General features: G+C 36.7%; 1 protein-coding gene across 1 annotated transcript; it reads left to right on the top strand.

Moving 5' to 3' along the window:
* The first annotated feature begins 12,223 nt into the window (after window positions 1-12,223).
* LOC131011317 (zinc transporter 1-like) lies at window positions 12,224-16,202 on the top strand. Its single transcript, XM_057939101.1, has 3 exons — window positions 12,224-13,040; window positions 13,145-13,294; window positions 15,814-16,202. The coding sequence occupies exons 1-3, from the start codon at window positions 12,369-12,371 to the stop codon at window positions 16,108-16,110; spliced, it is 1,119 nt and encodes a 372-aa protein (XP_057795084.1). The 5' UTR covers window positions 12,224-12,368; the 3' UTR covers window positions 16,111-16,202.
* Window positions 16,203-16,979: the final 777 nt, after the last annotated feature.

Genomic DNA, 16,979 nt, shown 5'->3' with positions numbered 1-16,979 from the left:
CCTATGGACTCGTCACTTCGCGTACTTCACTACGCTTCATCCAAAACTTCACAAATCGAGTCCAAGGACCTGTAAAAACAACACGAGCACGGACGAGTAGTCTATTCCACAGAAACTTAACAAATCAAACCAAAGGCACTCAAGAACTCAATGAAAACACCCAAAAACTATGAATAAACGCAACAAAGGAGAAGAAAAATGCATGTAGAACATAACATTACAAATTTTTTAGGGGAATAAACATAGTATACTGGTTGGAATTTTCCCTCGTAATGTAATTGAAATTTGGTAAGTTAAGGTTGGTTGATAGTTGATACGTAGAATCTTTCACTACTGGTTGGGATCGATTTTATGTGATATTTGTATTACAATCTGACACATAGCTGCTGTCATCTCATCTGTCATCACACATTATGGGTGAGGTTTTTCTGCATAAGCATGTACCGTGATTTTGAAGTCAAATATTTAAAATCGATTAATCAATTGTAGAAATGGCTAATCATGATATTAGGATGTGGGATGGTGGCCATCCATAAACTTGGGGTCTCATATTGGATTCTGATGAGGAGTGATATGTGCAGAGTAGGGAAATGATGCAAATCAAAGGAATCGACTCCACCAACGGAATAAGTATGGCAGAGGAAGTGCACTCGTCAGAGGAAATTATCCTCGCCAGTGGGATCTTATTCACTAAAGGCATCTTATACACCAGAGAAGTCATCATCGCCAGAGAAGTCACCCTCGCCAGAGAAGTCACCATCGCCAGAGAAGTCACCTTCGCCAGAGAAGTCACCGTCGCCAGAGAAGTCACCCTCGCCAGAGAAGCAGCCTTCGCCAGAGGAACTACCTTCATCAGCGGAATCGCCAGAGACGCGGAAGATTGCCCGCGTGAAGACAAATTTACCGACATGCCCCTCTATCACGCCAAGCGCATGCACCACTGATGATTTTACTATTTTGCCCTCCTATGTAGTCTATAAATAGAACCTGAGCTCGTGTATTGTAACTACGCTATCTCTTACTTTCAAATACAACAGCTAGTTTTCTCTTGAGCTCCAGTTTTCCAATTGTTTACTTTGCTTTCTCCGATCATCTACACTAGGTATAATCACGCTTATTATTCTTTAGATTAGGTGTTGGTTTATAGTTTCACCAGATTCCATATTGTCTGAATTGATAAACTTTTCTCATTATTTAAGAGTCAAACTTTTCTGGTCAAGTTGATTTCGACTCGTATGTCTCCGCATGGTTTTTGTATAATTAGCAATATTGTTTGCAAAACAGTAGCTATATGATGGCTAACCTCTGTGAATTTTCCTTGAATCTTACTTGTGGTTAATTTGAAACTCTCGAGGGCACGTGGGGCGATCGAAAGATGCGTCTCTACCCTAACCCTACTTCCGCTGTAGCCGTTTGATGGCCGGAGATCGGTCTGCTCTCCGGCTTCCGCCGATTTCAAATAACTTTACCAACCCTTCCTCTGCCCCGGCTAAGCTTGGGCTCAACCATAGTGATGATGTGTCTTCGTTGCTTTCTTCAAACCCTAAATCCTCGGGGGTTCCAGCCGTCAACAAAGTTGGCTCTGGTGCAGCCTCTGCTGCCAACCGTGAAATCCTTCCGCCGCTGCGTAATAATGATGAGTCTTTGACACTCGTGTCAAACCCTAATCCTACTGGTGAGGCCGGCTCTGGTGCGGCCGCTGCTACTATTTGCGATATTCCTCCGTTGCATGATCAATTGGAAGTCCGACGTCCGTCCGGTAATCCTCCTGTGAAGTCATTTGCCGAGTATCTTAGGCAATCTTCGGGACGTCTCGCAGACGTCCCGGCTCATGATTTTGCGGTGCTGAAACCCGCTATGGTGAACGACAGGCCGTGTCTTTCTATCTCCTCGGCTTTTCGTCAACGGCAAATCAAATCCTTTTCAGCATGCCATTCATGGGAGGGTTTTTCTTCGCAAAAGCGATTCGCCGAGATTTGCGGCGGATCTTTTTACTTAGCTCTCTATCATTTGGAAAACGTCATCTCCATAGCAGGTTATCCCTCTCGGCAATATTTCACTTTAAAGTTCTCGTCACCTGAGGATTATGCTTTGGCTTTCGCGAAATCTGCTTGGCGTCTTCGTGTGGAGATTTTTTTCCTTCAGGCATGGACTCCCAACTTCAATCCGAACAAGATTGTTTCTTCTTCTGCTCAGGTTTGGGTCCGTATCTTTAATCTCCCGCATGAGTTTTGGCAATCTAAAGTTTTCTCTGGTATAGCTAGGCATGTTGGCACTCCTATTCTCGTTGATGGCATGTCTGGGTGTTAGTTGAGATGAATGTGGCCTTGGATATCCCTGAGTTTCTTGATGTTAAATGTAATGATGATATTTATGAAATTGAGTTTGGATATGAGAATTTGCCATACTTCTGTTGTCTTTATTCTGCGATTGGCCATGCCACTGATGACTGCAAGAAACTTTCTTCGGGGCAAAGAGTCTGCTTCTCCGACTAAGCAGACTGAGGATAATAGTTTGCGGGGCAGGAAGAATTGCAACAGATCTCGACAATGGAAGAAGACTAAGAGCCGCTCTGTTGAGAATCGACAGCACGCGAATGAGGTGCCTGGTTCTGCTGGGCTGGATAATGATGAGGAGTCTTCGCCCAGACTTGAATATGTAACTGTTGAAAAGAATTCTGTGGAAAAAAGAAATCGGTTTGAGGTGCTGGAGGATATGGAGTTAGAGAATGGAGATAATACGGCAGCGCGTAGAGATGACTCGCTTTCGGGACCAGATTTACTGGAGCCCTTAATGAGACCGGTTCAGAATTATGTTCTCGATCGGCCCATTGAAGCTGGCTCGGATGCTCAAGCTAGCACAGAGGACACGGGTGTTATGGAGTATTTTAACAGCTCCGTGGATGAGGAGATCATTGCAGACGATAGCGAGGCCGCAAGCCCGGCAGCGCGATCGCATAGGGAGGGCGCGACCGGGTCTGAGGGTTCTCCTCTGCAAGCCGCTGCGAAGTTCAGGCAGCATAAAGAGGTCATAATACAGTCTGTCGTGGTTCTGTCCACGGACATGGCAGATGATTCGGCATCTCGGTTGGTCTTTGAGCCCACACAATCTGCTCAAGAGGAGTTGGCTAGTCGTATTAGCAGGTTAGAGGAGCAGGTTAGTTAGGGGATGCAAATGCTCGTTGACAATCCTAAGCGTCGATTGGGTCGACCTAAAAAGGGTATGGAACGTCCGCAAGCTCCACCGAATGACAGTATAAAAAGTCAGCTCAGGAATTCAGAGGGTCCAAGCATGCGGGTTATCAATAAGGGCGCCGTTCTTGACACGCCGTCGTCGGTGGAGTTCTTGAATAAAGTGCGCAATGCTCAGTCTGGAGGAGCGATTATGCAAAATTTTGTGGTTCACTCTTCTTCTTCAGACGCAGCTCGAGCTATGTCGGCTGTGGTTTCTAAAAAATGGGGAGATATGCTGGACGACGAAGACTTTTGACGAGGACGATCTTATGTTCTCTTAGTCTTGGTTGTTTTTCAGTTACCCGTTGCTTCTCGTGGGTGCTTTCGCTTGTTTTTTTTCTCTTGAACCTCTTTATTCTTTTTTAATAAACTTTCTACTTCAGCAGGTTAATTTGAAACTCTCGACATGAGATTCTTTGTTGATTATCAACTGCTACGATAAGTCCATATGAGAATAGCTTTGGTGATTACTAGTGCATTAAATGATAGGAACCACAATGATATTGATGGATTTTCAATTAATGCTTATTCAACTTTTGAATTACGTGATGACTCTAATTCTTGGTCTATTACATTTTTGAGTTGGGGGTTTCTTATGGCTACGTGCTTGAGTGCTACTGAAACCTGGGCAGTCACTATCAATTTTCTTTTTGGATATATGATTCTGAATGACATAACGCTATTTTTCTTGAAAATAAGGTTATTATATTTATATGATTTGATTTGATCTGATTTTAATCATACATTTGGACTTGTGAAACAAAGGTATGCTTATGGCTGGAATGTAAATCTTTGTCGAACTTGTGATCGCTATAACCCTGGGTCTAATAGTGTAATTACACTATGACTCGTTTAATTCTAAGAATAGGGAATATGTTGTTGTGATAAGCATAGTGAAATAAATGTGTAGCAATATTTTATATGATCAAGGTTTTGGATTTTCTCAATAATTGGTTTACAGCCCTGCTAAAAAGGGCTCTCATATTTTACTAATATTTTTGCCTAAGAGTTCTTACAGCATAGGATTAACATATTTGGAAAAACACTTGAACAAGTATAATACACGCTATAACGCGAAAAGGTAACCCACTAACAAGTGGTGACTCAGGTACTTCGCAAGAACTATAATTCTTCACTACATGATCTTAGATTATTTCATCGAAGCATGTAAGCATGATAGGAATTTGGGAAATATTCTACTTTAACACTTGAGCATATTCATGATTTTATATTATCTTTAATGGGATGTGGGAATTTGATAATTATCTTGGAAGCTGCACACCTTCTGCATATGTGCCTAGGATTGAAATGTGAATTAACTAGTATGAAGCTGCACGCCTTCTGCATATGTCCTAGGGCTTGAAGCATAATTTGAATATCTTACTTCATGATTACAGTCATGACAGTGCTGTCACTAGCATCATAAGTAGGAACACCAATCACAAGCATACACATAACATGATTATTTGAATCATGCACATGTTACCAAGAGGGGGTAGTAGAGTATATGTCACTATTTGTATTCTTTTTGAAAATTTACAGCGCATGAATAATAGTTGACAGCGCTGGAAAACTTGCTTCGGCAGAGATTGAGCCTTAAGTGGCAACTCAGCCGCAGATGCGGATGTACCATTGAAAGGGGCCATAACATCGGCACATGGGCTGTAAAGCATTATAAGGGGCCATAACATCGGCACAGGGGCTGTAAAGCATTGAAAGGGGCCATAACATCAGCACAGGGGCTGTAAAGCATTGTAAGGGGCCATAACATCAGCAAAATGAGGATATTTCAGCTATCTCAGTGCAGACTGTCTCAGTTATCTCAGTGCAGACTGTCTTATTTATCTCAGTGCAGATGTCTCAGCTACCTCAATGCAGACTGTCTCAGCTATCTCAGTTCAGATTGTCTCAGTTATCTCAGTGCAGACTGTCTCAGTTATCTCAGTGCAGATTGTCTCAGCTCTCTCAGTGCAGATTATCTCAGTTGTTTTCGGAGTATCTAGGCCGTATTCAGCACATAATATCCCAGCCATGTTCGGTACAGAACATCTCAGTCATGTTCAGGGCAAATCATCTAGGCCTTCTCAATGTGGATTATCTAAGGTACTATTGGTACAGTTATGTATTGGTCTTCTTATGTTCCCGAAGAAATGAAAGCAGATCATATTGGGCAACATTCAAAAATCAAAGAAGAAATCAAGTATGCGTCCATAAATCCAAAGTTAACGAGAAATTTCTTGTCTTTGCTTATTTACAGCGTTGAAAATTCCTTTGTGTTGATAATTTGCAGGGTTACCATATTTTGTCTTTACTGTTTTGAAAAACTAACATTTCTATCTCTGACAAGTTACAGGGCTGCGTGGCAGCGCTGAAATACTTTATCTGTGGGCACCACTAAAATACTTAATTTTTTTTACTGTGAATTACTTTACATATATTATGTTATAGAATAAAAACATTTCACCTCAAATGAGTTGCAGGGAATCATGTATGCTTAGCCAACTTGGAAGAGCAGCATATCGCTGACTCCACACAATACACTACTGGCTGAACACGAATAAAGACATAGTTCAACTAGACTAGGGGGAGTAGCTGATGAGGACTAAATCCTCCATCAGTGTTGTATTTAACAATATCGAAATATCTGTCTCAATTATTATTATTATTATTATTGTTATTATTATTATTATTATTATTATTATTATTATTATTATTATTATTATTATTATTATTATTATTATTATTATTATTATTATTATTATTAAGTAAAGATTACCAGCACAAGTTTAACTGAAGACTTTGGATAATAGAAAGAAGATTCGCCTGCACAGATAAAACGAAGTATGAAAGACGCGTGCCTATGCAGTCAAGAGAACCCGAAGCACCTGCACAGTCAAGTAACAACAACGAAGCTCTCTGCGCTGAAGACTCAAGTCAGAAGTTAGAATCAATTGTAATAAGGGCCTAAGCCCGTTTATTAGAGTTCATGGGCCCAATGGCCCTTAGTTTTATACTTGTGCATATAAATAGAAGGTCTATCATTAGGGGGGACTCTCTCAATTCACTGGTAATATGTAAACACTCTAAAATCATAGTAGAAAAGCTCGGAAGAACCATCCGTGGATGTAGGTCTTGATGACCAAACCACGTAAATATTGTGTCGTCATTTATTGCTTCTATCGTTCTGGGTTTTGGCGGGGATTTTTGTTTCACCAACACTGTTTGTAGGGAATTCGGCTTCTAATTTGTTGTGTTCTTTCGATCTTCTAGATATGCATATTTTTATCCTCATTAATTTATTTATTTAATTATATTTAATTTTAATTTTCATCGTACATTATAAAGCAACATATCAAAAAGGATCATTAATATATTACTTGACTGCCTATGGTGGGACACTAAAGTAAACCCACAATCACAATATTAAAAAAAGCTAGTTAAAAAGGAATAGCAACAAAAAGATAAAGGAACAAAAGGATGTCTTTAGTTTGCATATACACAAGAAAAAGAGACATCATAACGACATTATGAGGCCAAAAGGATTGGACGATAAAAAAATATTGGACATTTGAATTTGACATATCAGGGTCACATATGTTTACCGAAAATACTATTTGTTTCACTACACTGAAACCTTTAAATACTCATAAATTAATTAATTAACTAATTGAAAATTATGGTAATTCATTTTGTTCAATATTACTGGAAAAAAAAAGCATACATAATGAGCCAAACTTCAAACCGAAGTTGATATATTTGAAGAGATGCACCATACAAGGGAAGTACTCATTGGCTATTAAAATTGATATACGTCATATTAAAATTGAGTTCATTATTATTTTCTAAATGAGTTATAAAATGAGGAAAATATCGAACACTTTTTCTTCTTTTATTCTGATAAGTTTTGAGTAATTTGACTACTTAACAGAGTTATTAGCCATCGGTTAAAATGGTTAGTATAATAATCTAATTTCACGCAGTAGAAAAATGAAAAAGCATTGGACACAATAGTGATATGGCCTTAGATGACAACATTTTATCTCCATTTCCACCCAACCCCACAATAAAGGCAGCATTCTGCCTATCCAAATATATACATATTTATACATCTATGCACGCCTCTTTAGATCAAAACGAGATATTCTATGTGAGTGTTTACGAAATATAAATAAAATAAATTGTAGTTTTATCGAAGTGGCCGTCTATAGATTGTGGATGAGTAGATTATATTAGACGGGTAGTGAATGGAAAATATAAGTGAAAATTGGAAAAAGAAAATGAAAATGAAAATAATTAAATGGTATTGGGAGGTGTTCGATTAAAATATATTTTTTTTTATTTTTTAGGAGCGTTTACTTTTGATAATTAGTCTTGATATATGAAAAAAGTAAGGTTAATCCCTTATTTACTTAGATGAATTGAAATTTTGAAATATCCCAAGACTCTTGATAATTTTAAGTTAGTTTTGCTTGATTATATCTCATTGAAAGAGTAGGATTGAAAAAATCATACTCATAACAATAAAAATATTCAATCATACATTTTATCAATAATACAAAGTAAAACATCCACTTACTTTTTGGTTTTTCTAATTTTGTTATTTACTACTCTTTTTGTTCAACTTGAAATATCTTGTTTCTTTTTAATATGGATATTAGATTTTAGGGGTATTTATGCCAAATCAAATAAGAGAGATATATAAAAATAGCCTTTTATTATGTAATTATAAGTTATGTTCAAAGTTTTCGTACCGTTATTTATTAAGTGTTTCAAAATGAAAAAGAATATTTCAAATGGCACAATTTAAATAACTAAGACATGTTTATTAAGTGTTTCGTACCGTAATTATAAGACATGTTTTAAGTGTAACGGGAGAGTACTTGTTTTCTAACTAATATCTCAAAAAATGAATCTTTTCTTGCTAAATGAATATTAATTATTTTTTAATTTAGAAACGAATATTAATTTATATAGAGATAATTGTCTTAGATGCGTTACGAATCTGAAGGTGCTAATATTATTAAAGATGGTGCTAAAAATTACATCGAATATCGGAACGTGTAAAATATGATAAGTTCATGTGTTTATTGAAATGTATGGTTACCATTTGAGTGCAAATTGGCTGATTTAGAGGTGTTTGGCCTTTTCAAATTCCTGTTATATGGTGATCACCTTTTCATGTCTTCCGCCATTGGCACATGTGGACTGAATCACATGCCAACATGGACATGCTATTTTGAAATGTGCTTATATTTCGGAATAACTTTTTTATTTAATAATAAAAGAGTTAATTATAGCTATAAAAATAAAAATATAGCATTAAATTTAGTTACTTTTTATATAAATTTACTGTTTTACTTTTTAATAAACTTAAAATAAAAATAAATCAAAATAAAGATAAAAGAAAAATAAAAAATTACTCCCTTCATCCATGAAATATCTTACTCAAAATAGTGGTCCCGTGATTTGAGAAAATGGTTAAATACCAAATAGAACCTCAAGGTTGACCCGCCTTGTGCAAAAATAATCCCAACGAATCGTAAGTGGCATGGAATACCTTATTGTAACATTTTTTAAACTTTTCCGTCCAACCATCTAACATTCGTTATCTTTTCGTCAACAATTTTTCCTGGTTTTTTTAATTCTATATGAAATGGGCCTCCTCCACACGCCGTTCGTTGGTTTCCTGGACGCCGGAGCTTTCGTCTTCTTGTTCTTCATATCTGTTCCGCCCTTTTTCTTGCCGCGCGAGGACGACGGCGAAGCACCAACGGAGACAGTGGCGTCTTCTTCTCATTCACTGCCGAGAACGAAATCGCCAACCAGAATCTCTCCTTGCTTTGCGCTCGTCTCTCGCTTTTGCTACGATTAAGAAGATCCTTGAGGGATATCCACTTATTCGAGTTCCTCACAGAGGAAGAAGACCTCGACGATGGCGCTTGCGGCGGCGGAGGCACATTGATTGTGAATCCAATCCTCCTGCGACTCGCCACTGATTGAAGCATAGCGACGACATTGATCTAGCTCTGCGGTTTGCGAGCTTCGTGCCCGGTAGCCTCAAATCTCTGCCTCTGGAGCTCGTCGTACCATCGTTGAGATCCATCGACGGCGGCGGGTCTGGCCGTTGAAGAATAGCTCATTCGTCGACGTCATGGAGCCGATTCCGCCATAACCGTTGGGGGAGAACCTGGAGGAGAACTCAAATTCAAAGGATCCGAAATCGCTAAAGAGAAACACGGCCTCGTAATCAGTCGATGAAGGAGATTTGGATCTGGTGTTGGTAAGGAGGAAATGCATGGGGCTAGCAGGGGCGCTGTAGAAGTAGCCGGATGGGCCGTGTCCAGTACTGGATGGGGCGCTGACAAAGGGGGTGGAGCAGTTGCTGTCGATGTCTTCGCTGTAGCGCTGCGGTGGTACCGCCGTCGTGGCTAGCTAGCCTGGAGCCCCCACCAGACCGGCGGTGAGATTGAGAGAGGGTGAGAGTGGGGCCCATTTTGATATAATTTTTTTTAAAAATAAAATTGTTGACGGAAAGGTAACGGACGTCAGATGGTTGGACGGAAAATTTTAAAAAATGTTACAATAAGGTGTTCCATGCCACTTACGTTTCGTTGGAGTTGTTTTTGCTCAAGGCGGGTCAACCTTGCGGTTTATTTGATATTTAACCCTTTGAGAAAATGTGTATTTGATGAGTAGAAAAAAGGTCTTATAATTTAGAAAAAAAATATATGATAATTAGTGGGTTTATGTAGGTTCATTAGTGGCAAATAGCAATATGTGTAAATGTGAGAATTTAAAGAATCTTAATTAATGGAATTATGTCCCGACAAGGAGTAGGAAGATGTTTTACGCATGAACATAAGAAAAAAAATAGAATGATATTTTATGGACGAAGGGAGTAGAAAAATATAAATGAAAAATTGACAAAATAAAAACATAAACACTTAAATTCAAACAAAACAAGTTAATTACCTCATCTTCGTCGCCCACACTTCCACCAAAATCTGCTTCCAAATCAAAATTAGGTGAACTAGACGCCATGCACCATCAATGGCCTCCACTGTCGCAACACATCGTCGACCGCCAACTTTCTATGTCTAACGTAATTTTCCATCACTGGTGGATTGAAGAGGGTGTTTGACCGCCCATTGTCGTCGGCTGAAAAAGTAAACTATTTACCTTCTTCATCTACTTGGTCGACACTGAATTTGATCCAGGGGATCCTGACATATGTCGTCATGACCACAAAAAAAAGGTGGGAAAAGTTTTGATTTTTGTTGGAAATTTTGAAAATTGATGATGCAAGCAGTAGGTGCAGACGGCGATGCTCGTTCGATAGTAATGGTAATGTGAGTTCACCTACGTTGCAGAGGACGGGACAGGATGGGGGGAGGATTTTGATTTTTTTTTATTTGAACTTTTTATAACAAAATTATAAAATAAAATTCAATTTTTGAATTTTATATTTTGAATTAAATTAATAAAATGGCATTTTAGTAAACATATTTATGCATGCTAATACTCCATTTGTCAATGAAGACTATAGAACAGTTGTCTTGTTTCGCATACATAGAGAGTATATTATACTCCATCCGTCCATAAAAATTGTGTGTTTTCCTTTTATAGAAACCTCATTCACACTCAATATTTACAAAAGACTCACCCTTTACTTTTATAATTTGGTGGGCCCAATACTACCATTTAATACTAAAATCACATTTTCTAATTTTTTTTATTAAAACCCGTGCCCTCCACTCCATCACGCACTCTTTGTGGACGGAGGGAGTATTTCATTGTTGGGATATAACTCCACACTCTTTCCTTATATTTCAATTTTACTAATACTCCTTATTTACTAAAAAAACTACTTAGTGTCCACAGTCAATTCTTTTTGAGTTGTCCTATTTGACTTGTCATGTTTCTTTTTTGGATAATCAATTTAAACTATATTAAATATGAACCATACACATTTATATTACTCCCTTCGTCCCACCTAAGTTGATCAACTTCTTTTCGACACGGGATTTAAGAAACTAAGTGTTTTAAGTATGTTTGGTAATAAAGTGAGTAAGTGTTTGGATGTTTCCCTACTTATATTTATTCCATATAAGAAAATTGATCAACTTAATTGAGCGATAGTCCAAAAATAAATATTGATCAAATTAGTTGAGACGAAGGAAGTATAATCTTATCCTCCTAATTAAATAACCATACCAAAAATAAATAGGGCTGGAATTGGAGGGAATACAATTCAAAATACATAACACAACTTAAAATAAAAGAACGAGTGAACTAATAAAATAATTATTTTTACCATAATAAAAAGTACTAAAATAATTAAGATACAAAATAGCAACTCATACAATTTTACCTTTATTATTATTATGGTTTACAACTACAAAGCTTCTTAATTATTCGTAAATTGGTCATATTTTAGCCATAATTCACAAACCACAAATCTTCTTTGTCGTAAATTAGTCATATTTTACCTACTATTCACAATCATAAAGCTTTTTAGTTGTAAATTGACCTTATCCTACCTATAATCATGACCAACATGCTTCTTTCTGGTCAAATTTACCATATTTTGCGTATAATATAGAATCACTAAACTTCTTACTTCTTAGTCATGAATTAACCCAATTTTACCTATAATTTAGGATCATGAAGCTTTTTAGTTGTGAATATATTAATGACAAAACAATACTTTAGATAAAAATTAGCTATTTTTTCATCTTTTCTTTATAATATAAAAATTGCTACTATCATCCCATAAAAGTGTGCATTTTTTTCTCTTTTAAAACGTTCCACAAAAGTGTGTATTTACTATTTTTGAACATTACACCACCACCAACTCTTTATTTCTTACACTTATATTATACTCCATCCGTCTCATTACAAATGTCGCATTATTTTTGAGCACGAAGATTAAGAAATGTGTAAAAACTAGATAAAGTAGTTGATGAAAATTATTATATATTGCCAAAAAATGAATGAGACATTTCATTATGAAAAGTGGAACATTTGTAATGAAACGAGGGGAGTAATAAATTGGACTCCTTTCTACATTTCTAATATACTTATCTAATACACTTTTTATAGGACATAGAGATTATTATATATATATAAGTTGCCATGCTCCTTTTCCTTATCAGACATGCATTTCTTTCCTGCATTTTGGAGGCATCCGCACCTAACGACCCAGCGCCCGTTGAAAAAAATGCAATCATATTTCTTTTGAAAACACCACCCCTTCCCTCGCGGAGCTTCTCCGCCATGGCCACTGCTCATAAAATAATGTTCCTCACAGTCATCGTGGTCTCAGCCATCGCAGTAGCGGCTGCAGAAGACTGCACGACCCACGCCGCCGACGCGGAGCAAGGCAACAAGAGCGAAGCCCTAAAGCTGAAACTGGTCGCGATTGCTTCGATCCTCACCGCCGGCGGCGTCGGCGTCAGCTTCCCGCTCCTCGGCCGGAAGCTGCCCGCCCTCCGCCCGGAGAACGACATATTCCTTATGGTCAAGGCCTTCGCCGGCGGCGTGGTGCTCGCGACGGGATTCGTCCACATTCTCCCCGACGCATTCCGCAGCCTCACATCACCCTGCATCAGCCACACCCCCTGGGCCCAATTCCCCTTCTCGGGATTCATCGCCATGGCGGCCGCCATCGCCACGCTCATGGTCGACACCATCGCCACCGCCTTCTACAGAAACACGCACTCGAGCAAGGCCGCCGCCGACGAGGAGGCGGCCGGCGACGCCGACCGGAGGCCGTCGGATATTCTCCGACAGCGCATAATATCACAAGTACGTTCGTTCAACACGAGTTTAATCTTGATGTTCTTGGTTCCAGACTTGCCGTCTTTTTTTTTTTTCTTGTACTCTTCCAGTTTTGAAGATCGATATGGCAGGTTTTGGAGGTGGGAATGGTGGTGCACTCGGTGGTCATCGGGATATCGGTGGGGGTGTCTCGGAGCCCCGGCAATATAAAGCCGCTGCTGATTGCGCTGTCGTTCCACCAGTTCTTCGAAGGGATGGGACTTGGAGGATGCATCTCACAGGTATATATGCATATATTTATACTTGTCCAAGAATTCAGGAATCATGGAATTTATAAAGATATGTTGTCATAATGTTGTTGGTGCGGTATATATGAAGTCATAATGAGTCGAACCAAAGTTATATTCTCGTCCCCACCATGCATATTTGAATCGATGTGCAGAAATTTTTGCTTCATTGAGGCCGTCGTCTGAGGTCCCCGAAAAGATTTAGGAACCGTATAATTTTGTCCATTATGTGTGTGAGTATAGAGAGTTTTATAGCTATCCTACAAATTACCTTAACGTATATGCTGAATTTATTATGAATGTGATGAATTCGAATTAATTGTATTAAGGTGTTGTGGGGCTCGAATGTACGTACCACCATAAAATTAAGAGGGTATTTTGCTTCAAAAATAAAATTAAGAGGGTATTTCGATTAATTATAATCACTTAAAAGTGATGAATTTATAATTTATTGAATTTAAACATCGTCACATTTCCGTGATTCTTATTAATTTTATAAATTAAAAATATTTTTATTTAAATAAAACTCTCTCTATATATGCTATTTTTGTTCCACCTCACTTGGCCTAGCTAGTTCTTTTCGACATAATTATTTAAGAGAGTAACATTATAATATAAAAGTGTATAAAACTGCGTGGGTTTATTACTGTAAAAATTAATTATCCAATAAAAAATAGGTCAAATCGAATAAGTCAACTCAAAAGGAAAATAAGTCAAGTCGAGTGGAATGAAGATAGTACTCCGTCCGTCCCACTCCAATAGGCTCACTTCTTTTGGGCACGGAGATTAAGAAAACTTATTTTTTAGTAAGAAAATTGTAGTAAAGTGGTGTGATCCACACCAATTAAGTACAATTTTTTTACCCAAAAAGGAAAATGAGTCTATTGGTGTGTGACGGTGGATACGAGAGAAGTCAATGCAATGATAAAGTGGGTCACAGCTGGTTCGAAGGCCTTCAAAAATCAAATCTCAATTTCTTTTGCATGAGCAATTTGCTTGGACATGAGACGTTACGTAACTAAGCATTAATTTACTAAGTGAGCGCTTTACTTTAGTAATTTGAAAGAATAAATAAAAATAATTCAAGGTAGTTTATCATTTATTTTAATAGATTAATTAATTTTAAGCTTGTTTGATAAATTTATTTTTCAAATACTTGATCTTAAAATTTATCAATTTATTTTATATCATTTAAAATAAATGTATCAATTAATTTCAAGCTTGTTTGATCATTTTATTTTTCAAATACTTAATCTTAAAATTTATCAATTTATTTTATATCATTTAAAATAAATGTATCCTAAACTGATGCTTACCAAGCGAGGATAAATATCACTTTAAACCCTAAATTATTTTCGCACTATCAATTATATCCTGAACTATTGAAAATGATTTTTTAAACCTTGAACTATCAATTTTGTATCAATTGTAACCTTTATCCATTTTTCATCATTTGAATTTTTAATGAGTAATACATATAATCATGCCGTTATATATAATATAGGTAAAAAAAATGATTTTAAATACATTGTGGCATTCGGTGAGCCACGTCGAATTTTCAAAGCTAAAAAAAGAATGAATGGTACAATTGATACAAAATTGATAGTTCAAGATTTAAAAAAATTATTTTTGATAGTTCAGGATATAATTGATAGTGTGAAAATAATTTGGGGTTTAAAGTGATAATTACCCTAAAAGCGAAACTGGTAAGGGATAAGGAGGGACTTAAACCAGATGGGATCCTCTGTCACACAACTTATCGTGTGTCATCGTGTTCCACTCTTAATTTTTCTATTTTATTAGTAATTTGTTATAAAAATAAAATATTTTATCATATAATAAACTCTAATTAATATTTATCACTAAAAATTGAAATTTAAACAAATTATATATCCTAACTTTGAATTAACTAACCCAAATAATAATTCAAATAAATATAAAAAAATAATTATAAATTCTAATTCGATGAGTGAACCCTGATTAATTATTTTACGATTATATTAAAATATATACTCTCTCCATCCCAGCTTTTAATATCCATATTTCTTTTTTTGCATGTCCCATATTTTTGTATCAATTTCTATTTTTAGTAAAAATAGGTAGGACCCTTACTCCACTTTAAATATTTTAACACTCACATAAAAGGTGAGACCCTTATTTCACTCACATATTTCTTTAAAACTCGTGTCACTCTCAGTTGGATACTATTAGTTGGGACAAATAAAGTAATAAATTAAAACTGAATAAAAAATAATTAAATAAAAATAAAATAAAAATAAGAGAAAGACACAATGACACATAGTAATTTGTAGGTTAGAGGATCCTATTCGAGCTTAAGTCGCCACTAATAATTTTATTTCTAAACTTTATACTTGTATAAATTTGAGCCTAAAGTTTTTTTTTTTTTTTTCGAGTTAACAATTATATGACAAATTTTCAAAAATTCAGCGTAAATAAATTGAGCCCGAAAAGTCAATTAATTATGTGAGGGTGATGGTTGTTTGAATAAGCAGGCGAGATTCGAGTGGCTGAAAACTATGGTTATGACAGTGTTCTTCTCTGTGACGGCTCCATTGGGGATCGGGATTGGAATCGGAATTTGTAACGTTTACAAGAGGAGCGGAGCAACAGTGGAAGGGGTGTTCGACTCGGCATCTGCGGGGATATTGATATACATGGCGCTCGTCGATATATTAGCAGCCGATTTCATGAGCCCCAGGATGGAGAACAATGTGAAGCTTCAATTGGGAGCACATACTTCTCTTCTGCTGGGTGCAGGATCTATGTCGTTTCTAGCTAAGTGGGCATGAGCATCACTATTTCTTTAATCACCAACTTTTCGCCTACCAACCCTTGTAAAACCAGTTTCAACTTTTCTGTTAAATAAATAAGTAGTTCACTTTGTGAAAACATCTTTCTATATTATACATAAAATTATACCGGGAATCCTTTGACATGAGTTTTAGTGAAAAATGTTAAGTGTATTGATAGTGAAGATTCTGGAAAAAAAAAAACTTCATATTGAGGGTATTCTTAATTTCATTATGGATAAACAAATGTAAGTTATAAAGATAAAAATTATCCAATTATGTGTGAGATAGTGTTAAAAAGCATTAGAAAATTAATGCATATATTTGAGGCAAATACCAAAAAGGACATAAATGCATGATTTTAGGGGATAAAGGGAGTATGCTTTTGAAGAAATATTAATTACAACTTTTTTGGGAACTTTTAAATCTGAGTTAACGATGGTGGTTAAAGAAATATCGACATCATTATGAGTATTTGATTGATATATTGATTTTGGGCTTTAGTTAATTAATGGGTTAATAGCCGGAAATTACACGTACTATCACCGAATTTTCAAATTGCACACGACCATAAAAAATAGCTCCACAATACATCACCTTTTGATTTAATTGCAATTTGTACATGGCGAAAGCTCCGATTACGAATAACTTTGATCGGCCATGACGTGGACATTATGTAACATTACATGGCATGATGCGTGGCATATTTTACACGCTGGCATGACACACGTTCAAAACGACGTCATTTCGACGTTTTCTTCAATTTTAATTAAACTAAGTTTATATATTCCCCAATTATACACGCCCTAATTGTAATCAGGTTCTTCAATTTTGCAAAGTAAGATCTCCACCACTACTACCACCAACGT

Source organism: Salvia miltiorrhiza, chromosome 2 (assembly GCF_028751815.1).
Source record: "Salvia miltiorrhiza cultivar Shanhuang (shh) chromosome 2, IMPLAD_Smil_shh, whole genome shotgun sequence".
In the NCBI taxonomy this organism is placed as follows: Eukaryota; Viridiplantae; Streptophyta; class Magnoliopsida; order Lamiales; family Lamiaceae; genus Salvia; species Salvia miltiorrhiza.
The sequence above is the reverse complement of the archived record's forward strand: the minus strand, read 5'-3'. Positions and strand labels throughout refer to the sequence as shown.